Raw genomic sequence first — 27,965 nt, forward strand, 5'->3', positions numbered from 1 at the left:
TCCTGACTTAATGAAGTGGTGATTAAAAAGCTCAGCCATGTGCTTCTTGTCAGTAACAACCACATCATCAACTTTAAGGGACAAGGGCAGCTGTGAGCTACCATACTGTGTTGTTGCCTTTGGTCTCTATTTATGTAGTGCTGTGTTGTCTGTCTTGTCATGATGTAAACTATTTGTATCCCAGCCTCCGTCCCAGCAGGAGGCCTTTTGGTAGGCCGTCATTGTAAATAAGAAATTGTTCTTAACTGACGTGCCTAGTTAAAAAAAAAGGTTAAAGAAATACAATAAATAGCGCCATCCTGTGGATTACCAAGTACATTGAACTGTACACTTTTTTTTCTCGATCCTTCACCACGTTGCGGTCGTGATGATGCGCAGTCTCTACAACTACACGCTCGCGCTCGGAATCCGTTGAAACAGGTGAGAACCATAGCTACCTAACCTCAGACGGAATGCGATACTGTACCAAATATTATATATCTTATTGTCTAGGCTTCGCTCTTCCTCTCTGACTTTACTCATGACAGTGATGTTGGGCAAAATTGTATGAGCTCGATACGTTTGAACCTGAACCTCATTGATTTGACCGACCATGAATTTATGCAGTAATGACTTTCAGATGATAACTTCATTCAGTTTCAAAACAAGGTAGCAACTAATACCAATTGTTTGTCATGCACGACAGCCAGCATGTCACTAAATGTTTGTAAGCGATCATGCAAATACCTTTTTATATCATTACAGCGGTCGTTGGCACTGCAAAGTGTATCATAATTAACAATTACCTTTTTGTAACTACCCAGACTGCATTTCGACTTTCCCCGATACACTTTCAAATCATTCAGCTTTCTAGCTAAATTAGCTTAATCAGAGAAATGCACAACTAACAACCAAAAACGTAGCAACCAAAAGTAGACTTTTACATTTGAAGGAAAATGTACATTTAAGTTGCTAGTGTAAGTAAAGTTGATAGCTAAACAAACAAGGTGAGCTAGCTAGCTACCTTGCAGTAAATATATGCGTGTAGCAAATCCAGATAAATTATTTACATTTGCTAGCTACAGTAGTTTTCTGAATTTGAACCCCATGTCTTGCAGGTGACCAAACTGTCAGTGACGGTTGAAATCATGCTTGAAATAAATATGTTGAAAGTAAGTAGCTATCTATGCATGCTATTCCACACAAAATTGCAACTATCTAGATTGCCAGTGGGCTGTCTTCGTTACCTTGCAAATGTGTTGTTTCCCATAATAAGGTTGTTGCTTTACAAATTGAAAACGGTTTCACCACCATGTTTTCTTTGACAGGTGGAGAACCCGTCCTGTCTGTGGGGTCGGTTTGTGAAGGGTCCTGGGATAGAAGCGATCGAGAATAAAAAAAAATATGATGATCTGCAAATGAAAATGAACCTTTTCTATCATGAGGTCAACCTAGATGTGCAGAAGATCAAACCCTCAACTATAGAGGCGGGACAGGTAATAATCTGTGTGGAGAGAGTGAAGGGTGATCAGAGTTAAATGTAATCTGTGGAATGTTTGTTTTAGTATCTTGAGTTTAGGGTAATCAACTTGAGTATATGGCACATGATGAAAGACATTTCTTGTTTTTGAAAGTGAATGTGCGTTTACAGATCTGCCTGACTGGCATAGCTCATGAATGATAAATGAATCTATTAGTTGACTGACTAGTTACTACACTGCTATATGAAAAAATTGAGCATCATCATTGTGTTGTTCCCCAGGTGTGTGTGGTGTACTGGTCTGCCCTAAGGAGCTGGTGCCGAGCCATCGTTGAGTCTCTTTTCCTGGGTACCGTTGGAACCCAGGCCATGTGTTTCCTAGTTGACCATGGAGAGCGTGTCATCGTCAGCTCAGATGAGTATGTCCTAATTCACTTACTCACTCATCCCCATTGTGCCAGCTGATGCAAAGGGCAACCAAAAAGGCTCTCGACTTCTGACAGTTTTTGGCCATCTTCTTGGTTTTGCACTTGATTAATGTATGTCATGAAATGTAATTGGCTGATCATGGAGCCCTTCCGTTCTTCCCCAGGATTCGGGCTCTGTTAGATAAGTTTTTGCAGCTGCCCTTCTGGGTGAGGAAGTTTCAGCTCGCTGGTGTTCATCCCATGACGCTGCACGTGTCTGGAGACTGCCTGGAGAAAGCTGAGCTCATGTAAGGGTGGACTGCAGTGCCGAATAAATTGATGCACTGAAATATGCATAAAAATTACTGTAATTATTTAGAAATATTAAAATCACCTTTGTTAGTAGTTATTACTACTCACCCTATAGAGCTCTTGTTTTCATTCTAGACCATCAACGCAATGGGACAGCTCTGCCACACGCTATTTGCACAATCTCTTACAAGGTACGTAATCCTCTCCTGCAAGGTCAGTTTCAATCGAGATCACTGAATTGAGTAATTGAGAAACCACAGTTAGTAGTGCTGGAGTCTCATTGCTGTATATCAGTCCTAACTGTGCTCTCTGTTCGATTCTCTGACCTGAAGCTTCTACCGAGATGGAGGCAGTGTTGTGTGAAACACAGGCAGATTGCATTGCCATTGAGCTCTACTTGACAGTCAAAAATGTCAAGGTATTGTACAACATACAATCAGTGGCGATGCCTCCCATAACTAGCTATCACAGTTTTTCTATACAACTTTGAAGCTAAAAGATGTTTTTCTCTCTAGATCTGTGTGAACGACGATCTGGTCTCAAAGAAGTTTGCGTACTTCACAAGCCAGAAGGCCCATCAAACCAGTGGGAAAAATGGTGTTGTTGATAGATCCCCAGCCGTCTTGGCTTGTGACATCTTTTCTGAAACTCAGAACTTCCTGGCTACTGACGGCTGCACCGTACGATCACTTTCTGATTTCCTGCTCTGGCAGCAGGACCCAATCGTTCATAATCAAGGTGAATGCACCTTCAGTTATTGTGAAGTCTTCATTAATAACAGTTTATTATGTCTTCCAAAAAGTTCCCGTTGTAAAATATCACTGCATGAACTTGAGGGGGAAACTCTTAGTAAGATTTTCTTCATTGAACTTTCTTTATTGATCTCTTTAGTGGCTGATCAGTGCCAGCTAACGACATCTGTGAAAGAGGCATCGAAGGCTTCCAATGAGGTATCAAATCCAAAGGTGACTGACTATTTTACCCTCAATAAGGTGCAGCAGTTGGAATCATGGCCCAAACAAAAAGTTCTATCTTGTGAAATCAACACTGTTATGTTATTTACTTGTTGTTTTACAGAAAAGTCTAGAAAATGGAAGAAATCCCTTAGAGGGAGGAAAAAAGAAGGCAGCGCAGCAGCAGAACAAGAAATCCAAGACGTTTTCAGAGAATGATGGCGACGAAGACGAGAGGTTTGTTCTATAGGTTTAGTTATTGTTTTTATTGCTCAACAGGTCATTTGGGAGTGGGACTGCCTTTTGTAGTATGATAATGTCACATTGTTGTCTTTAATCATAGCGTTCTTCTTTCAGCTATGACGAGCCCGGAGAGGACACCGACACATCTCTTGTGTCAGAACTGTTCAAAAATCTGAATCTGTTAAGGTGAGAATGCTTTAGTCTTCTACTTTCATGCTACGGTTCTAATCTGCTTTGAATGACATTTAATAAAATTCTTACTTGTTCTCGATCTCGACAGATTCATGAAGTTTCTGAATCCTGCTTCGAGCACTCAAAGGGCTGCTATTCCCAACGTGAGTTTCTGGATGATCTCGATGGCCGTTCTCGTTTTTGTAAAAATTCACTTGCACAAGAACTCTGCTTCACATGTTTCTAAGTCGTGAGTGCCCAAACTTTTGCACTATGTGAAACAAAATGGAATCCCCGTAGTGGATCTTGGGTCAAAAAGAGACGTTGACTAATGCTGTAAAGCACCTTTGTTTAATTGTCAGACTGAGCTTATTGAACAGAAGGAGGAACGTGGTGTTCAGAGGATCTCTGCGATCACGGAGAAAGCAGAGGAAGAGCCGGTCACTGCAGCTCAACAGATCGGACAACAGACTGAAACGGCTGTATGGTATGAACACAACCCTCCAGCCACTACCACTCACATTATTTGTTCTAATTAGAGGACCTCAATGGAGAAAAAAAAGTCTTGTCACTTTAATCCTCAACAATATTGGCATGTGTATCTGTTGCATGGTGTGACATTTATGTATTTTAAATGGTCAAATAAAATAAACTGCTGCCATCCTTTCAACTACAACCATCAGTTTACCACTACTGCTCACATTTGTTTTGTATTCTAATGCTACCTCGCTTTCAACCATGACTTTGCCCATATGTAAGTGAATTGGTCAGAGTTGTTTTAAAGCGCCATCTGCTGAATGTTTTTATAGTAACGGTGAAAGTCAACCTGTGGATCGACAATGCACTGAACAAAAGTATATCACATTAAAAGCTAAGACAAGTGATATGTGTTTTCTCACAATTAAACTTTGTTGAATTTCTTGGGTGAACGTTTTTTATATTTATATACTGAACATAAACGGAACATGCAACAATTTTCAAAGACTTTACTGAGTTACAGTTCATTTGAGGAAATCAGTCAATTTGAAATAAAATTCATTAGGCCCTAATCTATGGATTTCACATGACTAGGAATACAGATATGTATCTGTCAGTCACAGATAACTTAAAGGAGCCTCATGATCTTGTCACAGTATTTCTGTTCATTCAAATTGCCATTGATAAAATGCAATTGTGCTCGTTGTCCGTCCATACCATAACCCCACCGCCACCATGGGGCACTCTGTTCACACCGTTGACATCAGCAAACGCTCACCCACATGACGACATGCACGTGATCTGCAGGTGTGAGGCCGGTTGGACGTACTGCTAAATTCTCTAAAATGACATTGGAGGCGGCTTATGGTAGAGAAATGAACATTACATTCTCTGGCAACAGCTCTGGTGAACATTCCTGCAGTTAGCATGCCAACGGCATGCGCCCTCAACTTGAGACATCTGTGGCATTGTTGTCTGACAAAACTGCACATTTTAAGGTAGCCTTTTATTGTCCCCAGCACAAGGTGCACCTGTGTAATGATCATGCTGTTTAATCAGCTTCTTGATATGCCACACCTGTCAGGTGGATGGATTATCTTGACAAAGGAGAAATGCTTACTAACAGGGATGTAAACACATTTGTGCACATTTGAGAGTAGTAAGCTTTTTGAGCGTATGGAAAGTGTCAGGGATTTTTTTATTTCAGGTCATGAAACATGGAACCAACACTTTACATGTTGCGTTTATATTTTTGTTATTAATGTGAATGTCTGTACTAAAGTGTAATCTGTGTTTCCAGTACTCCTAGTGACCTAGAAGACCGGACACAAGAGTTTGTCTTCACAGAGCAGCCAACCATTGAGGAGGAGCTCGTCTGTGCTCGGTTGTTGCAGTTGCTAAACCCTGACTCTCTGAACCCAGATGTAGACTCATCAGAAGTCACTGTAAGCATCGAATCAACCTTAATTTATACAAAAAAATGTAAATAATCATCCATGGACTGGATGCAGATATACTCTTCACTTCCTTGGGTAGCTTTCACCAAATGTATTGACATGTTTTGTGCACATACAATAATATCTACTGTGCATGACTGATTTAAATGTGTTCCTCATGTCAGATTGTCCATACTGATCCAAGCAGGAGTGGGATAATGGTGCATTCTGCCTTTACTCTGGACCCCTGCACCAGTCTGGCCAATGCTCCAATCACTGACACCTTCCGGAGGGTTGGTTTGCTTTCAACTATGTTCTAACATTCGAATGGAACGTATTTTGAATGCACTGAGCGCTGTACATTGCTCTGGATAAGAGCGCCTGCTAAATGACTATAAAGTAAATGTATTTACAACTGTGAAAATGTGATGTTAGGAATATGATAATGGAAGTTGAGATTGTTCAGTATAAATGTAAATAGTTGAACATTTGAAATGACTGTTCAACATTTTACCCTGAAGATCTTAGGTAATAATAATGTCCTGTCGCATGGGCAGCAGGTAGCCTAGCAGTTAAGAGCATTGGGCCAATAACCGAAGGTCGCTTGTTCTAATCCCCAAGCTGACTAAGTGAAAAATCTGTAAATGTCTAGACTATTATGTCATGAAGACTGGTATGTGCATCGTGTTCCTTTTCAGATCTTGATGAGGAAAAAGTATGTCGGCCCGTCTGTGGCTGAGAGTTACTGCTGGCCGGCGGTGGCCAGGGGCTGTGACACGGTCCTCATCTCCCACAGCGGAGACCAGCCCCTCACCTACATCCCCCCGTTCCTGGCCCACATGCAGCTCTCCTCCGTCTTCAGCGCCCTCTCTTCTCGTACCGGGGTGAGTTGAGCAAGTAGAGCACGAGACAGGAATGGTGCGATTTCCAGTGTTTCCTCTGCTATTATTGTGGTGGATTACTATCTCTGTTTGCCCCCTAATAAAATTGTCTGGCTTCAATTAGACAGTTGAAAATCTTAGTTTTGGCACAGGCCTCTGCAGCTCCTTTCATGGTGATACCACTCTATGTAGACAAAGTAGTATGTAGAAATCTGGGTGTTTAATTGGTTTGTTAGGGTTCCATGGCAAACAGCAGTAACCTACCTAACTATGACCAGTAAGTCAGGCATGGTTTTCTGCTGACAAATCTGCATTTAAAGGATCCATTTGTGTTTATTCCATTTTATCTAATACCACATTGTATGCGGTCTCCTTCAGCCCATAGCGGTGATCCTGTGCCCGGGGTGGGAGAAAGCCCAGACTGTGATTGACCTGCTGGAGGAGAGCCAGACCGTCCAGGTTCTCCACCCCATGGTCATACTGTTGGGACTGGGAAAGGACGAGGCAAAGACTGTTAAGATCCAGAACAACTGTAAGACCATTATTCACAGGATCAGGACAGTTAAGTTTGACAGACAGACAGACAGACAGACAGACAGACAGACAGACAGACAGACAGACAGGAGTATTACATTCCTCTCCTGCTGTGTGTGTATCTCCAGGCCAGGTGGTGGTGACCACTCCATTCAGCCTTGTGCGTCTGCTGCGTTTGCACTGTTTCCTGTTCCTGCGGCTGTGTCACCTGGTGCTGGACGAAGTGGACCTGCTGTTTTCTAGAGCCCCGGATGAGGTGAGAGACACTGACTGTTCTTCAACTGTAGTGATAGGACCGTACAAAAGGAGAGAGCGGGAGATGCACATGGTAAAGGGGCACAGACAGGAAAATAGCCAAGATGGCACTCAAACCCCTGTCACCAGGGGGTGATACAACTAGACCAGACTCCAGTGCTTTCAACTGCTTAAAGCAGTAATTCCGGTCATCTGCGCTTCAAAGGCAACACCTCACGGCAGATCACCTCTCCCCTATTTGACCTAGATATTTTGTGTGTATGTACTGATATGTAGGTTGTGTGTGCCGTTTTTTTTTTTTTTTTATATATGTAGTTCTGTCCTTGAGCTGTTCTTGTCTATTAATGTTCTGTGTGGACCCCAGGAAGAGTAGATGTGGCTTTCGCAACAGCTAATGGGGATCCTAATACAATACCCCAAAAAAGCTCAGTCTCGTCTGTTTTCCTCCCTCGCCACTGTCTCCTCAGCAGTTTGTCTGACTGTTCTCCTCCTTTCCTCAGATGACCACCATCCTGCAGCACTTCCAGAGGGTGACAGCCAGCGAGGAGCGTGTGTCGTGCCCCAGACAGATCATCGCAGTGGGAAAGCGCTGGAGCCGCCACCTGGAGGGCCTGCTCCACAACCACATGAGCAACCCCACCGTTGTCGTCACAGTGATGGAGGAGGCCGCACTCTACGGAAATGTGCACCAGGTCAGTTTTAAGAGGACTGACAACAAAATAAATCTGAAAACCTACAAAGGTTGGAGGGTCTCCACCATCAGAGAGCTGGTTAAAGCGATAGTTCAGGCAAAATCTATATTTAAGTGGAATTACCCTTACTTTGAGTTGTCTGAAGGCCTATAGTGACAGAATCAGCAATAATCCATTGTTTACTTCTGCCACAGCCAGGATCTAGCATAATTAGCCTCTTCCAAATTCATGAATGTAAACAGCCGGACTGATGTTAGCAAAGCTGCATCGCAAGCAGAAACATCCTAAAAACGCTTTAAACTAAATGTAATGGATTATTGTGGATTCGGTCACTTTGGGCCTTCAGACACAACTCAAGTCAAGGGTAATTCCACTCAAAATAGATTTTGTCTGAACTATCCCTTTAAGTGTGTAGCTATCTCTGATTTGAAGGGCCTGCTGGTTGGATTTGTGATTGATTAAAGCTATGTAATGGGGCAGTAAACCTGCTTTCATCGTATCTCATTTAGACTAGTCATTACTTTTAGTAAGGGAGGAAGGGTCCAAGAGTCAAACAAGGTCTAAAAGTCTCTCAAAGCAAAGTTTCACTCATGTATATGTTCAATAAAAAGTAAAAAAATAAAAATAGAAAGCTTTCTCATCTTTCTTCTGCCTCCCCCAAGATTATCCTGTTGTGTCTGGACTGCACTAAGATCTCTGTCCTGCTCGGGGCACTGGACTTCACCCCCGACGTGGCCCAGAAGACCCTCGTCATCACCAACTCTTCTGAAGAGGCCGAGCATGTCTTCAAGGTAACTACAGAAATCTATAGCTCTAGAACAAAGAAATGTTATTTTGGCAACCTTATTTTTGGATGTCCTGTCTCCTGCTGGTACAGGGTACTATAGAAAGAAAAATACATTGCTACATTTTAAAACTTGTAAGATTTGCATTTTGCAACCTTATTTTTGGATGTCTTACCACAAGTGTACAGCACTAGAAAAACAAAAAATACAGTGTTCATGTATATTTAGTCAACTAAATGTTTGTTCCTTGTATCTGTCATTCAGGCTGTTTCAAGCACATCGGCGTTCTCCCTGAAGGTCCATGAGGAGTTAACCTACCAGTTTGACTTTGTGACTGAGCAGTGGAAGAAGCCCATTGGACCTGGCACTCATGTCATTCTGGGTGAACTGACGCACAATTGCATTTTCTTAGGAGTTGACAGTTGCAATGAATAAAAATATCATACATATTTCCATTTTATGGCATAGTCTGCCAGGTCAGCTCAGTTTGCTTGTTTGAAAGTCAGCTTGTCTCAATTTTTTTCTCCAATTTGCCCTTTGTCCAATCTGACCTGTTTTTCTTTCCTTGTCTTTCTGTCTACCAGTCACCACCAATGAGTGTATGAAGTCTTTGGGTATCTGTGATGCTACGTGTGTTGTGCACTACGGCTTCCCAAGCTCACCTAAGCTGTTTGGCAGCCGTCTGTTCTGCATGTCCCAGAACTTCCAGAACCTTTCAGACAAGGTAACGTTAGGACAAACTAATATGTTCTTTCTCTTGCTCAGTCCTGGATTCAGAGCTGAGAGAAGCGTGCACAGCTCTAACTTTTTCTGGGAGACGTCTAGTTTAGCGGGCAGATCTCAAGTCAGAAGATGGCCCTGAGTGGTCTGCTTTTACATAACTTATTCAGATGACACCCGTGTAAGTGTGTCTCTTCTTTGACTATATGAGGATAGTCTTCTTTGTGAATTCCTTTTCATATTGGGTTCTGTGATTGACAGGAGCGTGCTGCAGAGAGCACGGCCCACCCTGCCAAGTCGGTGCTGCTGCTATCTGAGAGGAATGCCCGTCACGTAATCGGGGTCCTGCGCTACCTAAAGCGTACTGAGGCCTCGCTGCCTCCAGAGCTGCTGCACTTTGCCCAGGGAGTCCTGCGGGCTAAGGAGGAACAGAAGTCAGACAGGCCTCTGTGCAGCTACCTCAAGAGCTTTGGCTTCTGCAGGTCAGTGCAGCTGAGATGCAGACAATACTCTGTCAAGAGCATTTCTCTATGGGACAATAAAGCTAGATTTGATTTGCTGTTATGCATGTTACAATACTCAGACATGAGCTGAACCTTGAATTTGGGTACTTTGAAAGATGCATACTTGTTCTATGCACTTAAGAATAGAACTTTATAGTTTTGTAATTCATTGCTTTGCTCAAGGGCACAGCAGCAATAGGTGGCACCTGATATTCTTTATGTAGTAATTAATGTGACTCTTGCTGTATTGCAGGGACAGCAGTGTATGTTCTTATCGACACTGCATCAGCCCCATAACAGACCAGCCACTGCAACCAGACTCTGGGACTATTGTGGTGAGTCAGCATATTATATGATAACACTTGTTTCGGGGGTGTAGATATCAGGCAAGAACACATGCCAAAGTTGGACATATCCTCTCAAGCTTTTCCAATGAGATCACAGGTGTAATATAGCTTAATATGCTATCTGAATGTATACAAGTGAAGATTTATTTATTTTTTTGTTCACTCTTACGTTTGAAAGGTTCTGCCCTTGTTCATCAAGACTGCTTCTGTCTACTATGGACGCATTGTGAGTAAGAAGGAGGACAGTTATGAGAGCCTGGCAGCAGAGATGACTACATACTACGCCGCTGAGAAGCTGGGTGCTAAGGAGGTTCTGGAGGGAGGGCTGTACGGAGTACAAGAGGATGAGGTCTACCACAGGTCAGAAAACAAACACCAAACAACAATAATTCAGTCACTTTCATAACTGATGATGTATGTTATATGGCCATGAAGCAGGTTTAAACAACATGCCAAGTAATGGTTACATGCAGTGAAGTGTAGTCCAAGTCCTCTGGTTGGGTCAAATGCTTTTGTCACATATCAACCCAATGCCACTCTACCTCTGGTTCCTTAACAACTCCTCCCACTGCTCCTCTCCTACCTGTCATGCAGGGTGCGGGTGACTTCGGTGCCGGACAAGGGTGAGTGGATGTTCTGCAGCGTGAGGGCTCTGTTCCTGGATGAGGGGCGTGAGCAGGAGGTGAAGTCCCACCAGCTGCTGCAGCTGCCGGCCCAGTTCCACACACTGCCGCCCCAGGCTTTGGAAATCATTGTCTGCAGGGCCATGCCCATCGACGCTGAGGTCAAATGGAACCCCAAGGTCTCTTACACAGGCTGCACTCACTGGGCTCTTTCTCATTCACCTTTTGGGAGCTCATCTTTAGCGATAGAACATTTAAATTATTAGAACCAATGACCATGAACTATGTTACAGAAGCTAAAATTATGTGTTGAGATTAATTAAAAAAATATATATAATTTCACGATTATTTACCCAGGTAGGCCAGTTGAGAACAAGTTCTCATTTACAACTGCGACCTGGCCAAGATAATGCAAAGCCCTTGCGACACAAACGACACACATGGGATAAACAAATGTACAGTCAAATAACACAATAGAAGAACCTATATAAAGTGTGTGCAAATGTAGTAAGATTAGGGAGGTAAGGCAATAAATAGTCCATAGTGGCAAAATATGTGCAAGTAGAGATACTGGGGTGCAAAGGAGCAAAAATATAAATAACAATATGGGGATGAGGTAGTTGGGTGGGCTGTGTACAGGTGCAATGATTGGTAACCTGCTCTGACAGCTGATGCTTAAAGTTAGTGAGGGAGACATTAGACTCCAGCTTCAGTGATTTTTGCAATTCGTTCCAATCATTGGCAGCAGAGAACTGGAAGGAAAGGCGGCCAAAGGAGGAGTTGGCTTTGGGGATGACCAGTGAAATATACCTGCTGGAGCGCATGCTACGGGTGGGTGTTGCTACTGTGACCAGTGAGCTGAGATAAGGCGGGGCTTTACCTAGCAAAGACAGTGTGTTGGAGGCTATTTTGTATATGCCATTGCCGAAGTCAAGGATCGGTAGGATAGTCAGTTTTAGGGTTAGGGTATGTTTAGCAGCATAAGTGAAGGAGGCTTTGTTGAGAAATAGGAAGCCGATTCTAGATGCTTAATGTGAGTCTGGAAAGACAGTTTACAGTCTAGCCAGACACTTAGGTATTTATAGTTGTCCACATATTCTAAGTCCGAACAGTCCAGAGTAGTGAAGCTAGACGGGCGGGCGGGTGCGAGCAGCGATCGGTTGAAGAGCAGGCATTTAGTTTTACTTGCGTTTTAAGAGCAGTTGGAGGCCACAGAAAGAGTGTTGTATGGCATCGAAGCTCGTCTGGAGGTTTGTTAACACAGTGTCCAAAGAAGGGCCAGAAGTATACAGAATGGTGTCATCTGCGTAGAGGTGGATCAGAGAATCACCAGCAGCAAGAGCGACATCATAAATATATATACACAGAGAAAAGAGTCGGCCTGAGAATTGAACCCTGTGGAACCCCCATAGAGACTGCCAGAGGTCTGGACAACAGGCCCTCCGATTTGACACACTGAATTCTATCTGAGAAGTTGTTTGTGAAAAGTTGTCATTTGAGAAACCAAGGCTGTTGAGTCTGCTGATAAGAATGCGGTGATTGCCAGAGTCGAAACCTTGGCCAGGTCGACGAAGATGGCTGCACAGTACTGTCTTTTATCGATGGCGGTTATGATATCATTTATGACCTTGAGCGTGGCTGAGGTGCACCCATGACCAGCTCGGAAACCAGATTGCATAGCAGAGAAGGTACGGTGGTATTCTAAATGGTAGGTCATCTGTTTGTTAACTTGGCTTTCAAAGACTTTAGAAAGGCAGGGTAAGATAGACATAGGTCTGTAACAGTCTGGGTCTGGAGTATCTTCCCCTTTTGAAGAGGGGGATGACCGTGGCATCTTTCCAATCTTTAGGGATCTGTGACAATACGAATGAGAGGTTGAACAGGCTAGTAATAGGGGTTGCAACAATTGCGGCGGATCATTTTAGAGCGGGTCCAGATTGTCTAGCCCAGCTGATTTGTAGGGGTCCAGATTTTGCAGCTCTTTCAGAACATCCGCTATCTGGATTTGGGTGAAGGAGAAGTGTGGGAGATTTGGGCAAGTTGCTGTGGGCGGTGCAGAGCTGTTTGCTGCAGTAGGGGTAGCCAGGTGGAAAGCATGGCCAGCTGTAGAAAAATGCTTATTGAAATTCTCAATTATATTGGATTTATCGGTGGTGACAGTGTTTCTTATCCTCAGTGCAGTGGGCAGCTGTTAGGAGGTGCTCTTATTTTCCATGGACTTTACAGTGTCCCAGAACTTTTTGGAGTTTGTGTTATAGGAAGCAAATTTTTGTTTGAAAAAGCTAGCCTTTGCTTTCCTAACTGCCTGTGTATATTGGTTCCTAACTTCCCTGAAAAGTTGCATATCACGCGGTCTATTCAATGCTAATGTAGTACGCCACAGGATTTTTTTTGTGCTGGTCAAGTCTGGAGTGAACCAAGGGCTGTATCTGTTCTTAGTTCAATTTTTTTTAATGGGGCATGCTTTTTTTAAGGTGGTGAGGAAAGCACTTTTAAAGAATAACCAGGCATCCTCTACTGATGGAATGAGGTCAATATCCTTCCAGGATACCCGGGCCACTTCGATCAGAAAGGCCTGCTCGCTGAAGTGTTTTAGGGAGCGTTTGACAGTGATGAGGGGTGGTCGTTGCCCGCGGACCCATTACAGACGCAGGCAATGAGGCAGTGATCGCTGAGCTCCTGTTTGAAGTCAGCAGAGGTGTATTTAGAGGGCAAGTTGGTCAGGATGATATCTATGAGGGTGCCCGTGTTTACGGATTTAGGGTTGTACCTGGTAGGTTCCTTGATAATTTGTGTGAGATTGAGGGCATCTAGCTTAGATTGTAGGACGGCCGGGGTGTTAAGCATATCCCAGTTTAGGTCACCTAACAGTACGAACTCTGAAGATAAATGGGGGGCAATTATTTCACATATGGTGTCCAGGGCACAGCTGGGGGGTCTATAACAAGCGGCAACAGTGAGAGACTTCTTTCTGGAAAGGTGGATTTTTGAAAGTAGAAGCTCAAACTGTTTGGGCACAGACCTGGATAGCATGACAGAACTCTGCAGACTATCTCTGCAGTAGATTGCAACTCCACCCCTTTTGGCAGTTCTATCTTTTTGGAAAATGTTGTAGAAAGGGAATGGAAATTTCAGGATTTTTGGTGGCCTTCCTAAGCCAGGATTCAGACACTGCTAGGACATCAGGGTTGGCGGAGTGTGCTAAAGCAGTGAATTAAACAAACTTAGGGAGGAGGCTTCTGATGTTAACATGCATGAAACCAAGGCTTTTACTGTTACAGAAGTCAACAAATGATAGCGCCTGGGGAATAGGAGTGGAACTGGGGGCAACAGGGCCTGTACATCACCGGAGTAGGAAAAGGTTATGGCTGAAGGCTATAAGAACTGGTCGACAAGTGCGTTGGGAACAGAGAATAAAAGGAACAGATTTCTGGGCGTGGTGGAATAGATTCAGGGCATAATTGTGATTGCTGAGATTGCTATTGTTGGACATTACCTTTTCAAAGTGTTTAACTAATGACTCTAGAACAACAAGTTACAGTGACATTATTCTAATGGTGTGGTTTCAGGTCACCAGGGCCATCAGTCAGAAGATCAAAGGCCTGCAGCACCAAGCCAAGGTTGTTCTGTGTTTGGGAAACACGGTCTTCGTCGATCCCATGGTAGGTTCTTCTACTCCAACTACAGACAGCTGAATTTCAACAAATCTTCAACACAAACACTTAATCCTGGTGCGGCAGGTAGCCTAGCGGTTAAGAGCGTTCGGCCAGTAAACGAAAGGTCGCCGGTTCAAATCCTAGAGCCGACTAGGTGTAAAATCTGTCTATGCAAGGCATTTAACTCTAATTGTTCCAGTAAATGGCTCAGGATAAGAGCGTCTGCAAAATTACTCAAATGTAAAAATGTGCTTTGTTCTCAGGTGCGGATGACCCGACTACCAGGTCTGAAGACCTTCATAAATGAGTACAACGTCCACGCTGAGATCCTGAGCACGGGGATGGGCACCTGCAACCCTCAGCACCTGGACCTGCTGAAGGAGCTCTGCCAGGGGGCTGGGCCTGGAGCCAGTGCTGGGGATGCCCCGCTCACCACGGTGTGAGTTCAGTCCTCTATGCCCATGGGTAACCAGGCTTTTGGCACCATGGGACCTCCATAATACAAGATACTGTACACTGACATCCAACAGAATTCTTCACTTATAATACGGCACAATGTAATAATACAGCATGTTAAAATGGATGCTGCTACACCAGGGGCTATGTGCAGATATGGGAGTTATGTCAGATAGGACATGGCGGTCAATCATAAAAAAAATTTTCTCCTCAGTACTTAATGAGAGCACTGCATTACCAACCTATTACGATTGTGTGTCGTGACTCGTGTCTGCTTGGTTTGTTTGTTAGGCCGGATGACTCTGGGGTGACCTTGGAGGACAAGGTACAGGCTGCAGAGGAGGCCCTGGTCCACAGGATGAGGGCAGCTGTCGAGCGCTTACACTGTGGCCAGGAGGTTTCTGTAGACCTGCCCCAGACCCAAACGTCTGTGCTTCATGCCCAGACAGACTTGTCCCAGTGCAATATGAAGGCCTCACCAGATCTGGACCAGAAGGTCTTTGCTCATGCACCCCAGCCTCGGATGAACCATGTCTTTGTATACCCGACCCAGCTCTCGCCCAAGCCACAGGAGGCCCCATTAGCAGCAGTTCCTGATCCAAGCGAGGCTCAACTACCAACACTCATGGACAGGGCCCAGATACCTTCCCCTCTCCCAACACCTAGCGAAGCCCAGATATCTGCCCCACTCCCAACAACTAGCGAGCCACAGTTACCTGCCCCAACAACCATGCACAACGACCCCAAAATGGAGCAATGGAGGAGCCTCATAGCTAAACTCCAAGGCGCCACTCAAACACGGAGGTTGGTGTTCTTCTTCATTTTCACTGGGAAACAGGGGCTTCTTCCTAACTGCTCGCTTACTATTCTTATTATTGTTTTTCTTTGATGCAGTTGGTCAATAAAAATACATTTTCTAATGTTTAATTCTTTCACTATACAGTGTGGCTCCGCACCCGACCTGTGATATCCCACTGGCCACAGACGTCAATTTAACGTCAATTTAACGTCTATTACACATTGGTTCAACATAATTTCATTGAAATGATGTGGGGGAAAAGTTGATTTAGCTAGTGTTCTTAGGCTTACATCTGTGCTGAGTGCTCTAACTGGGATCAATGGCTAGTGTTGCATTAATCTCACTTCAACATGTGATGTTCACAAGACTTGTGTTGTCATGCAGGCATACAGCTCTACAAGGATTCACCCCCAAAGACTGGATTTCTGCAGTTCCCCGCCCCATTGAAAATGGTATGAAAACTATTTTAGTTTGATAGTAATCAACAATGTACAAAAAGTACATTTACTGTATGTCTGTTGAACCACAACATTCACCATTGTTGAAAACAGATAATGATCAACAAAGATGTAGAAAGACTCAAATATTTTGAGTAGTCTACTATGCCGTTCACCATTGTTGTACCACATAAGGCTGGCTCTTCATACTACTCCAAGCATGTCACATGTGCAACCAGAGGGGAAAAAAACTCTAGACCACCTTTACTCCACACACAGAGATGCATACAAAGCTCTCCCCACCCTCCATTTGGCAAATCTGACTATAATTATATCCACCTGATTCCTGCTTACAAGTAAAAACTAAAGCAGGAAGTACCAGTGACTCGCTCAATACGGAAATGGTCAGATGACCCGGATGCTACACTACAGGACTGTTTTGCTAGCACAGACTGGAATATGTTCTGGGATTCATCCAATGGCAATCAGGAGTATTCCACCTCAGTCGTCGGCTTCATCAATAAGTGCATTTACGACGTCGTCCCCACAGTGACCGTACGTACATATCCCAACCAGAAGCCATGGATTACAGGCAACATCCGCATCGAGCTGAAGGCTAGAGCTGCCGCTTTCAAGGAGTGGGACATTAATCCGGACACCTAGAAGAAATCCCGCTATGCCCTCAGACTACCCATCAAACAAGCAAAGCGTCAATACAGGATTAAGATTGAATCCTACTACACCAGCTCTGATGCTCGTCGGATGTGGCAGGGCTTGAAAACTATTACGGACTATAAAGGGAAACCCAGACGCGAGCTGCCCAGTAACGCGAGCCAACCAGACGAGCTAAATGCCTTTTATGCTCGATTTGAGGCAAGCAACACGGAAGCATGCACAAGAGCACCAGCTGTTCTGGGTAATAACTGTCTAATAACGCTCTCGGTAGCCGACGTGAGCAAGACTTTTAGACAGGTCAACATTCACAAAGCCACAGGGCCATATGGTTTACCAGGACGCGTACTCAAATCATGCGCAGACCAACTGGCAAGTGTCTTCACTGACATTGTCAACCTCTCCCTGACTGACTCTGTAATACCTACATGTTTCAAGCAGACCACCATAGTCCCTGTGCCCAAGGAAGTGAAGGTAACCTGCCTAAATGATTACCGCCCCGTAGCACTCACGTCGGTAGCCATGAAGTGCTTTGAAAGTCTGGTCATGGCTTACATCAATAGCATCCTCCCAGATACCCTAGACCCACTCCAATTTGCATACTTCCCAACAGATCACAGATGAGGCAATCGCACCCCACACTGACCTTTCCCACCAGGACAACAGGAACACCTATGTGAGAATGCTGTTCATTGACTACAGCTCAGTGTTCAACACCATAGTGCCCATGTAACAGTATAGCTTCCGTCCCTCTCCTCGCCCCTACCTGGGCTCGAACCAGGGACCCTCTGCACACATCGACAACAGCCACCCTCAACGCATCGTTACCCATCGCTCCACAAAAGCCGCGGCCCTTGCAGAGCAAGGGGAACAACTACTTCAAGGTCTCAGAGCAAGTGACGTCACCGATTGAAACGCTATTAGCGCGCACCCTGCTAACTAGCTAGCCATTTCACACCGGTTACACCCACAAAGCTCATCACTAATCTAAGGACCCTGGAACTAAACACCTCTCTCTGCAACTGGATCTTGGACTTCCTGACAGGCAGCCCCGAGGTGGTAAGGGTAGGCAACAACACGTCTGCCACACTGATCCTCAACACTGGGGCCTCTCGGGTGTGTACTTAGTCCCCTCCTGTACTCCCTGTTCACCCACAACTGGGTGGCCAAACACGACTCCAACACCATCATTAAGTTTGCTGATGACTCAAGTGGTAGGCCTGATCACTGACAACGATGAGGCAGCCTATAGGGAGGAGGTCAGACAACCACCTCTCCCTCAGCACAACAACCTCTCCCTCAATGTGAGCAAGACAAAGGAGCTGATCGTGGACTACAGGAAAAGGCGGGCCGAACAGGCCTCATTAACATCAACGGGGCTGTAGTGGAGCGGGTCGAGAGTTTCAAGTTCCTTGGTGTCCACATCACCAACGATCTATCATGGTCCAAACACCAATACAGTCGTGAAGAGGGCAGAACAAAACCTTTTCCCCATCAGGAGACTGAAAAATATGTCAAGGGTCTCCAGATCTTCATAGTTCTACAGCTGCACCATTGAGAGCATCCTGACCGGTTGCATCACTGCCTGGTATGGCAACTGCTCGGCATCTGACCGTAAGGCGTTACAGAGGGTAGTGCGGACGACCCAGTACATCACTGGGGCCAAGCTTCCTGCAATCCAGGACCTATATAATAGGCGGTCAGAGGAAAGCCCATAACACCCAAGTCATAGACTGTTTGTTTTCTCTGCTACCGCACGGCAAGCGGTACCGGAGCGCCAAGTCTAGGACCAAAAAGCTCCTTAACAGCTTCTACCCTCAAGCCATAACACTGCTGAACAATTAATCAAATGGCCACCGGACTATTACATTGACCCCCCCCCCCTCCTCCATTTGTTGCAACCCGCTGTTTCTTATCTATGCATTGTCACTTCACCCCTACCTACATGTACAAATTACCTCTAAGCTGTACCCCCGCACACTGTGTGTTTATAATTTTTTACTTTAGTTTATTTGGTAAGTATTTTCTTAACTCTTCTTGAACTGCACTGTTGGTTTAGGGCTTGTAATTAAGCATTTCACGAATGTCTACACTTGTTGTATTCGGCGCATGTGACAAAGTTTGATTTGTCTTACTTAGGTCATTTGATCGATGAGAAGCAAGTCAACGGCCAGCAAGTCATCAACTGTGAGAAAGTCATCAGTGTTGACAAGGTTGATGTGGATGCACCAAAACGGTATTTGAGGTACACGTATCCCTTATATTTCTGAATATTCAAATGAAGCTTTCTGTTTGTGTTGCTTTTCAGTGTTGCATGGGGTCAATTCCATTTAAATTCAGTTAATAAATACACTGCTCAAAAAAAATAAAGGGAACACTAAAATAACACATCCTAGATCTGAATGAATGAAATAATCTTATTAAATACTTTTTTCTTTACATAGTTGAATGTGCTGACGACAAAATCACACAAAAATAATCAATGGAAATCCAATTTATCAACCCATGGAGGTCTGGATTTGGAGTCACACTCAAAATTAAAGTGGAAAACCACACTACGGGCTGATCCAACTTTGATGTAATGTCCTTAAAACAAGTCAAAATGAGGCTCAATAGTGTGTGTGGCCTCCACGTGCCTGTATGACCTCCCTACAACGCCTGAGCATGCTCCTGATGAGGTGACGGATGGTCTCCTGAGGGATCTCCTCCCAGACCTGGACTAAAGCATCCGGCAACTCCTGGACAGTCTGTGGTGCAACGTGGTGTTGGTGGATGGAGCGAGACATGATGTCCCAGATGTGCTCAATTGGATTCAGGTCTGGGGAACGGGCGGGCCAGTCCATAGCATCAATGCCTTCCTCTTGCAGGAACTGCTGACACACTCCAGCCGCATGAGGTCTAGCATTGTCTTGCATTAGGAGGAACCCAGGGCCAACCGCACCAGCATATGGTCTCACAAGGGGTCTGAGGATCTCATCTCGGTACCTAATGGCAGTCAGGCTACCTCTGGCGAGCACATGGAGGGCTGTGCGGCCCCCCAAAGAAATGCCACCCCACACCATGACTGACCCATCGCCAAACCGGTCATGCTGGAGGATGTTGCAGGCAGCAGAACGTTCTCCATGGCGTCTCCAGACTCTGTCACGTCTGTCACGTGCTCAGTGTGAACCTGCTTTCATCTGTGAAGAGCACAGGGCGCCAGTGGCGAATTTGCCAATCTTGGTGTTCTCTGGCAAATGCCAAACGTCCTGCACGGTGTTGGGCTGTAAGCACAACCCCCACCTGTGGACGTCGGGCCCTCATACCACCCTCATGGAGTCTGTTTCTGACCGTTTGAGCAGACACATGCACATTTGTGGTCTGCTGGAGGTGTGGGTTGTAGACTCCGTCTCATGCTACCACTAGAGTGAAAGCACCGCCAGCCAGCATTCAAAAGTGACCAAAACATCAGCCAGGAAGCATAGGAACTGAGAAGTGGTCTGTGGTCACCACCTGCAGAACCACTCCTTTATTGGGGGTGTCTTGCTAATTGCCTATAATTTCCACCTGTTGTCTATTCCATTTGCACAACAGCATGTGAAATGTATTGTCAATCAGTGTTGCTTCCTAAGTGGACAGTTTGATTTCACAGAAGTGTGATTGACTTGGAGTTACATTGTGTTGTTTAAGTGTTCCCTTTATTTTTTTGAGCAGTATATATAAATTGACTGAACTGACTCCAATCCATCACAGATTTACATTTAGTTAGTCTTTTTCAGTTTCCATCCACAGATCAAGTGGTTCCAGAGAGATGACACAGTCACACTGAACATAAAGCTCAGAGAACCAGTGGATCAGAGATGTGAATTCTTCCCTGACAGAGTGGTGTACAGGTCTGTTGAATGTCTGTCATGTGTCCTTTCAACCACCTGAACATACATTTAAAAAAAAAAAAAAATCTTAAGTAGCTTGAGGCAAGTGCTGAGCTGTTAATGTTTCTATTCTATGTAAATCTTTTTTTTCTTTTAAATGACTCCCCGTGCAAGGTATCATTGTGTGTGCAGGATGAAGTCAACATTGGGGCTGTAATTCCTGGCATCACAAATGAGGGAAGCATTTAATTTGATAATATTTCATCTCTAACTATTGCCTCTAGTGCGTGTGTGAATGACAGGCCTTATCATGCTGACCTGGAGCTCCACAGTAACATCACTGCAGAGAGGTGCTCCTGGGAGATGAAGTGCAATGAGCCAGTCATCAGGCTCGTCAAACAGGAGAGGGGAGACTGGAAGATGCTCCTCAAGCAGAAGGTAGTGCTTTTCATTAGAGGGAAAAAATATATTATGTCTATCTCCAAACCTCCTTTGTACAGCTAGCAATACCTGTAGGTAAACATACTTTGGATATTTAGTCCTTTTGACATTTGAGAACAAAAAAATACAAGACATGACCTTCCAGATGAGGAGTTGTCAGAGTTCTGTTTACAGTAACATAATGTTCTAGTAGATGTCATGCCTCGTTGTTTATTCATAATGAATATTGATTAAGGTGAATTGTGATGTCCTCAGAGTGCTTTTGTTAGTTTGGATTTCGACCGATTTGAGGAAGATGAAAAGAAGACTTCAAATGGTAAGATTTTAGAATCATTTGCACTAAATTCCAGAAGCTAAAGTTATTTATGTTTATTTGCAGTCGGTTAGCTACCGTCCCAAAGCGCTTTCACTTTTTTTTAAATGTATTTATTAAACCTTCAACTAGCTTCACTCGCTTTCTATCATTGTATCAAGCCTCTTAAAATGACAAGGAGGCTCCAGTAATGCTTTCACACGCCCGCAATATGCAACTTTTCAGAGAAGTCAGGAACCAATATACTCAGTCAGTTAGGAAAGCAAAGGCTAGCTTTTTCAAACAGAAATTTTCATCCTGTTGCACTAATTCCAAAACGTTTTGGGACACTAAAGTCCATGGAGAATAAGAGCACCTCTTCCCAGCTGCCCACTGCACTGAGGATAGGAAACAGTGTCACCACCAATAAATATACTATAATGGATAGTTTCAATAAGCATTTTTCTACGGCTGGCCATGCTTTCCACCTGGCTACCCCTACCCCGGCCAACAGCTCTACACCCCCTGCAGCAGCTTCTCCTTCACACAAATCCAGACAGCTGATGTTCTGAAAGGGCTGAAAAATCTGGATCTCTATAAATCAGCTGGGCAAGACAATCTGGACCCTCTCTTTCTAAACTTATATGCTAAAATTGTTGCAACCCCTATTACTAGCCTATTCAACCTCTGTTTTGTATCATCTGAGATCCCAAAAATTTGGAAAGCTGCCGCGGTCATCCCCCTCTTCAAATATACCCAAACTGTTATAGACCTATATCCATCCTGCCCTGCCTTTTCTAAAATCTTCGAAAGCCAAGTTAACAAACAGATCACCGACCAGTTCAAATCCCACCGTACCTTCTCCGCTATGCAATCTGGTTTCCGAGCTGGTCATGGGTGCACCTCAGCCACGCTCAAGGTCCTAAACGATATCATAACCGCCATCGATAAAAGACAGTGCTGTGCAGCCGTCTTCATCGACCTGGCCAAGGCTTTCGACTCTGTCAATCACCGCGTTCTTATCGGCAGACACCATAACCTTGGTTTTTTTAATGACTGCCTCGCCTGGTTCACCAACTACTTCTCAGATAGAATTCAGTGTGTCAAATCGGAGGGCCTGTTGTCCGGACCTCTGGCAGTCTCTATGGGGGTTCCACAGGGTTCAATTCTCAGGCCGACTCTTTTCTCTGTGTATATATATTTATGATGTCGCTCTTGCTGCTGGTAATTCTCTGATCCACCTCTACGCAGATGACACCATTCTGTATACTTCTGGCCCTTCTTTGGACACTGTGTTAACAAACCTCCAGACGAGCTTCGATGCCATACAACACTCCTTCCGTGGCCTCCAACTGCTTTTAAATGCTAGTAAAACTAAGTGCGTGCTCTTCAACCGATTGCTGCCCGCACCCGCCCGCTCTACTAGCATCACTACTCTGGACGGTTCTGACTTAGAATATGTGGACAACTACTAATACCTAGGTGTCTAGTTAGACTGTAAACTCTCCTTCCAGACTCACATTAAGCATCTCCATTCCAAAATTAAATCTAGAATCAGCTTCCTATTTCGCAACAAAACCTCCTTCACTCATGCTGCCAAACATACCCTGGTAAAACTGACTATCCTACTGATCCCCGACTTCGGCGATGTCATTTACAAAATTGCCTCCAACACTCTACTCACCAAATTGGATGTAGTCTATCACAGTGCCATCCGTTTTGTCACCAAAGCCCCATATACTACCCACCACTGCGACCTGTATGCTCTCGTTGGCTGGCCCCAGAACAACAGAAAATGACCTTGTGAAGATGCTGGAGGAAACCAGCACAACAGTATCTATATCCACAGTAAAACGAGTCCTATATCGACATAACCTGAAAAGCCCCTGCTCCAAAACCGCCATAAAATCCGCCAGACTACAGTTCGCAACTGCACATGCGGACAAAGATCGTACTTTTTGGAGAAATGTCCTCTGATCTGATGAAACAAAAATAGAACTGTTTGGTCATAATGACCATCGTTATGTTAGGAGGAAAAAGGGGAAGGCTTGCAAGCCGAAGAACACCCATCCCAACCGTGAAGCATGGGGGTGGCAGCATCATGTTGTGGGGGTGCTTTGCTGCAGGAGGTACTAGTGCACTTCACAAAATAGATGGCATCATGAAGAAGGAAAATTATGTGGATATATATTGAAGCAACATCTCAAGATATCAGTCAGAAGTTAAAGCTTGGTCGTAAATGGGTCTTCCAAATGGACAATGACCCCAAGCATACTTCCAAAGTTGTGGTAAAATGGCTTAAGGACAACAAAGTCAAGGTATTGGACTGGCCATTACAAAGCCCTGACCTCAATCATGTAGAAAATTTGTGGGCAGAACTGAAAAAGTGTGTGCGAGCAAGGAGGCCTACAAACCTTAGTTACATCAGCTCTGTCAGGACGAATGGGCCAAAATTCACCCAACTTATTGTGGGAAGCTTGTGGAAGGCTACCCAAAACATTTGACCCATGTTAAGCAATTTAAAGGCAATGCTACCAAATACTAATTGAGTGTATGTAAACTTCTGATCTACTGGGAATGTGATGAAAGAAATAAAAGTTGAAATAAATAATTCTCTCTACTATTATTCAGACATTTCACATTCTTAAAATAAAGTGGTGATCCTAAAACAGGGAATTTTTACTAGGATTAAGTGTCAGGAATTGTGAAACTGAGTTTAAATATATTTGGCTACAGTGTATGTAAACTTCCGACTTCAACTGTATATTTCACTGGTCATCCCCAAAGCCAACACTTCCTTTGGCCGCCTTTCCTTCCAGTTCTCTGCTGCCAATGACTTGAACTAATTGCAAAAATCACTGAAGCTGGAGACTTATAGCTCCCTCTCTAACTTTAAGCAACAGCTGTCAGAGCAGCTTGGCAATCACTGTACCTGTACACAACCAATCTGTAAATAGCACATCCAACTACCTCATCCCCATATTATTACTTACCCTCTTGCTCATTTGCAAACCAATATCTCTACTTTGACATAATCATCGGCACATCTATCACTCGAGTGTTAATGCTAAATTGTAATTGTTTCGCCTCTATGGCCTATTTATTGCCTTACCTCCCTACTCTTCTACATTTGCAAACACTGTACATAGATTTTTCTATTGTGTTATTGACTGTACGTTTGTTTATGTGTAACTCTGTTGTTTTTATCGCACTGCTTTGCTTTGTCTTGGCCAGGTCGCAGTTGTAAATGAGAACTTGTTCTCAACTGGCCTACCTGGTTAAATAAAGGTGAAATAAAAATTAGCCATAGAGAAAACAAAATACACTACATTATCAAAAGTATGTGGACACGTTAAACATCGCATTCCAAACTTATGGGCATTAATATGGAGTTGGTTCCCCCCTTTGCTGCTATAACAGCCTCCTCTTCTGGGAAGGCCTTCCACTAGATGTTGGAATATTGCTGCAGGGACTTGCTTCCATTCAGCCTCAAGAGCATAAGTGAGGTCAGGCACTGATGTTGGGTGATTAGTCCTGGCTCGCAGTCAGCGTTACAATTCATCTCATAGGTATTCAATGGTGTTGAGGTCAGGGCTTTGTGCTGGCCAGTTAAGTTTTTCCACACCTATCTCGACAAACCATTTTTGTATGGACGTCGCTTTGTGCATGGGGACATTGTAATGCTGAAACAGGAAAGGGCCTTCCCCAAACTGTTGCCACAGAATTGTCTAGAATGTCATTGTATGCTGTAGCGTTAACATTTCCCTTCACTGGAACTAAGGGGCTTTGCTCGATCCATGAAAAACATCCCCAGACCATTATTCCTCCTCCACCAAACTTTACAGTTGGCGCTGCATTTGGGTGTGTCTTTTTCCTAATGCAGTTTTGCCAAAACCACGCCCAGTTATTCAGAGGGGCATCCTACAATTCTTTGCGAGCTCTCCAAGTCTCAAAGTTCCGAAGTGAATATCGCGGTGCAAATTTTGTCACTGATTAATAACATTTTCCCTTATATTTCAAGGTTGAAAAATATATTAACATAATGTCGTGGACCGAGGTAGCCATTAATGTCCCTTAACGCTCAAAGACATTCAATGGCTGTAGCATAGTGTTCGACTGAATGATTAGCTAATAAATATTTGAGAAATGATGAATAATAAGTGTTTTTACATGATAGACTACTAATGACAATATAACAACTTCAAATACCGAGCTAGTAACATTAAGTAGCCTAGGTTAACTTAGCTGACCTTCAAAAGAGGGAATTCAGAAGAGTTCTCTGAGACATTTTTACAACTCATTCAAATTCTGAAAATAAATACATGGGCAAATGTTACCAAACATGATATAATAGGCCTGCATTACGGTAGGAAGCTAATTGTTAAATTACACTTTCCATCCTTACCTTGGAAGGTCACTGTCTCTGCTCTGATCGCCTGTGAGTGAGACAACGCTAGCTAGCCAATGGAAGCGTAGTAGAACGCCCCTCTGATTAACGGGGCGTGATTTTGGATTAACTGTGTTGGGGAAAAGCAAGACGCCATTTGGGCAGGTAGCGTTCGCCTGGCATATGCTGTAGCGTTGACTTCCCTTCACTGGATGTAAGGTGCCTAGCCTGAACCATGAAAAACCGCCGCAGACCATTATTCCTCATCCACCAAACTTTACAGTTGGCACTGCATTCTGGCAGGTAGCGTTCTCCTGGCATCCGCCAAACCCAGATTCGTTCATCGGACAGCCAGATGGTGAAACGTGATTCATCACTCCCAGAGAACGCGTTTCCACTGCTCCAATGGCGGCCAGGTTTACACCAATCCAGCCGACGCTTGGCATTGCACATGGTGATCTTAGGCTTGTGTGTGGCTGCTTGGCCATGGAAACCCATTTCAGGAAACTCCCAATAAACAGGGCTTGTGCTGACGTTGCTTACAGAGGCAGTTTGGAACTCAGTAGTAAGTGTTGCAACCGAGGACAGACAATGTTTACGCGCTTCAGCACTCGGTGGTCCCATTCTGTGAGCTTGTGTAGCCTACCAATTCGCGGCTGAGCTGTTGTTGCTCCTTAGATGTTTCCACTTCACAATAACTGCACTTACAGTTGACTGGGGAAGCTCTAGCAAGGTAGAAATTTGACGAACTGACTTGTTGGAAAGGTGGCATCCTATGACGGTGCCACGTTGAAAGTCACTGAGCTCTTCAGTAAGGGCATTCTACTGCCAATGTTTGTCTATAGAGATTGCATGGCTGTGTGCTCAATTTTATACACCTGTCAGCAACGGTGTGGCTGAATTTGAAGGGGTGTCCACATACTTTTTCATATACAGTGTAGTTCTGACTGACCACCTTGTTCTGTTGCTGGTGTTCCCCAGGTCTCTGCTTTGTGGGGCACACTGGGGAGGAAGGCTGCTACGTGAGCTCAGACAGTAGCAGTGACTGACTGCAGACAGACGGCCCTCATCGATCCTCCCTCTAATCATCAACTGAGAAGAACCTAGTGCCAATCCCCCAAAAAGACATAAATTCAGCCAGTTAGTTATTATACACTTTTCGTTCATGTCTGCTTGAAGGACGCATCTCTTTGGCTATTTTAGCACATTTCATATGACAATTCCATGTTTTCAGGTTTGTTGTTTAAAGATTTTTTTGATGTTATGCTATCAGACTCAACACAAGTGAATTGAGAATAATGATGGCGTATTCAAATCTGTTACGACACTGGTACATCAAAATACTTACTACTAAGGAATTGCCAAACTAGCAGATACCCATAGACATCCAGTCATTGTGTTAACGCTAGTTAGAATTGGCTTGCGAAACACCCTTTTAACTTCCTTCATACTGGACATAGATATAACAATGATATCCTCCAGTTCATATGACTCTGGGGAAGTAGATAAAGGGCCTCATTGCCAAAATCCTGAAGTATTTTTTTAAGTATGTTAAAAAGCAGCTTTCCTGTGTTGGAATGATGTGGGCGTACCTCAACAAACAGAATGGTGTGTCCGTTGACCCGTCATAAAAAATATTCACCCAAAGTAGACTGCTGATTGGCCAGCTCATCATCCTCTATGAAGAAATGGAAGGCGTTTCTGAAACGATCTGTTTGAGGTGGGGTCTTTGAAGTGTTTCCCCCCCCTCCAATTTATGCTTTGGTCACATGAGTATAGGATGAGTCACCAAAATATTTGGGTAAGAGTTAACTGAACTTTTAAGGGAGATTTTGACTGGACAATTACAATAAGCGTTTTCACACATAGTTGTTAGGTAAAACGCAAATCAGTTTTGTTATAGGTTTAAGTTACGTTCAATTTCAAGCAAACTCAAATTTGTGAACCAGTTCTTGTTTTCAAGCAAGTGTCTACTTGACAGAAATGTACAGATTTAAAGCTACATTCTGGGATTCGAAAAACTGCTGCCCTGTCACTTGTTTTGGCATAGAGCTGAGGGATGGGGCTAGTAAAATGTAACCCCTCAAATTCATAGACTGCGTTCTAGGTGCAAGGACTAACCGTATATATGCCATTTACCAGACACTTTTATCCACAGCGACTTAGTCATGCGTGC

General features: G+C 44.2%; 1 protein-coding gene across 4 annotated transcripts; it reads left to right on the plus strand.

Moving 5' to 3' along the window:
- Nucleotides 1-326: 326 nt before the first annotated feature.
- Nucleotides 327-27,311, plus strand: tdrd12 (tudor domain containing 12). Of its 4 annotated transcripts, none has more exons than XM_029759129.1 (35): nt 327-420; nt 1,098-1,151; nt 1,308-1,475; nt 1,742-1,878; nt 2,052-2,174; nt 2,314-2,369; nt 2,511-2,596; nt 2,694-2,916; nt 3,070-3,143; nt 3,256-3,368; nt 3,489-3,560; nt 3,655-3,709; nt 3,908-4,032; nt 5,323-5,467; nt 5,644-5,751; nt 6,157-6,342; nt 6,718-6,871; nt 7,002-7,129; nt 7,629-7,820; nt 8,483-8,611; nt 8,870-8,987; nt 9,190-9,329; nt 9,587-9,807; nt 10,082-10,163; nt 10,354-10,535; nt 10,770-10,977; nt 14,368-14,460; nt 14,718-14,893; nt 15,202-15,714; nt 16,094-16,161; nt 18,958-19,054; nt 20,577-20,690; nt 20,954-21,107; nt 21,366-21,426; nt 26,771-27,311. In XM_029759129.1, exons 2-35 carry the CDS (start codon nt 1,128-1,130, stop codon nt 26,836-26,838), a joined length of 4,593 nt encoding a protein of 1,530 aa, XP_029614989.1. In that variant the 5' UTR covers nt 327-420; nt 1,098-1,127; the 3' UTR covers nt 26,839-27,311. The 4 variants fall into 4 exon arrangements, with proteins under 4 accessions (XP_029614989.1, XP_029614986.1, XP_029614988.1 ...); XM_029759126.1 differs by having other exon boundaries at nt 328-420; nt 18,958-19,063; XM_029759128.1 differs by lacking the exon at nt 327-420 and adding an exon at nt 615-648 and having other exon boundaries at nt 18,958-19,063.
- The last annotated feature ends 654 nt before the right edge of the window (nt 27,312-27,965 follow it).

Source organism: Salmo trutta, chromosome 7 (genome assembly GCF_901001165.1).
Source record: "Salmo trutta chromosome 7, fSalTru1.1, whole genome shotgun sequence".
NCBI lineage: Eukaryota > Metazoa > Chordata > Actinopteri > Salmoniformes > Salmonidae > Salmo > Salmo trutta.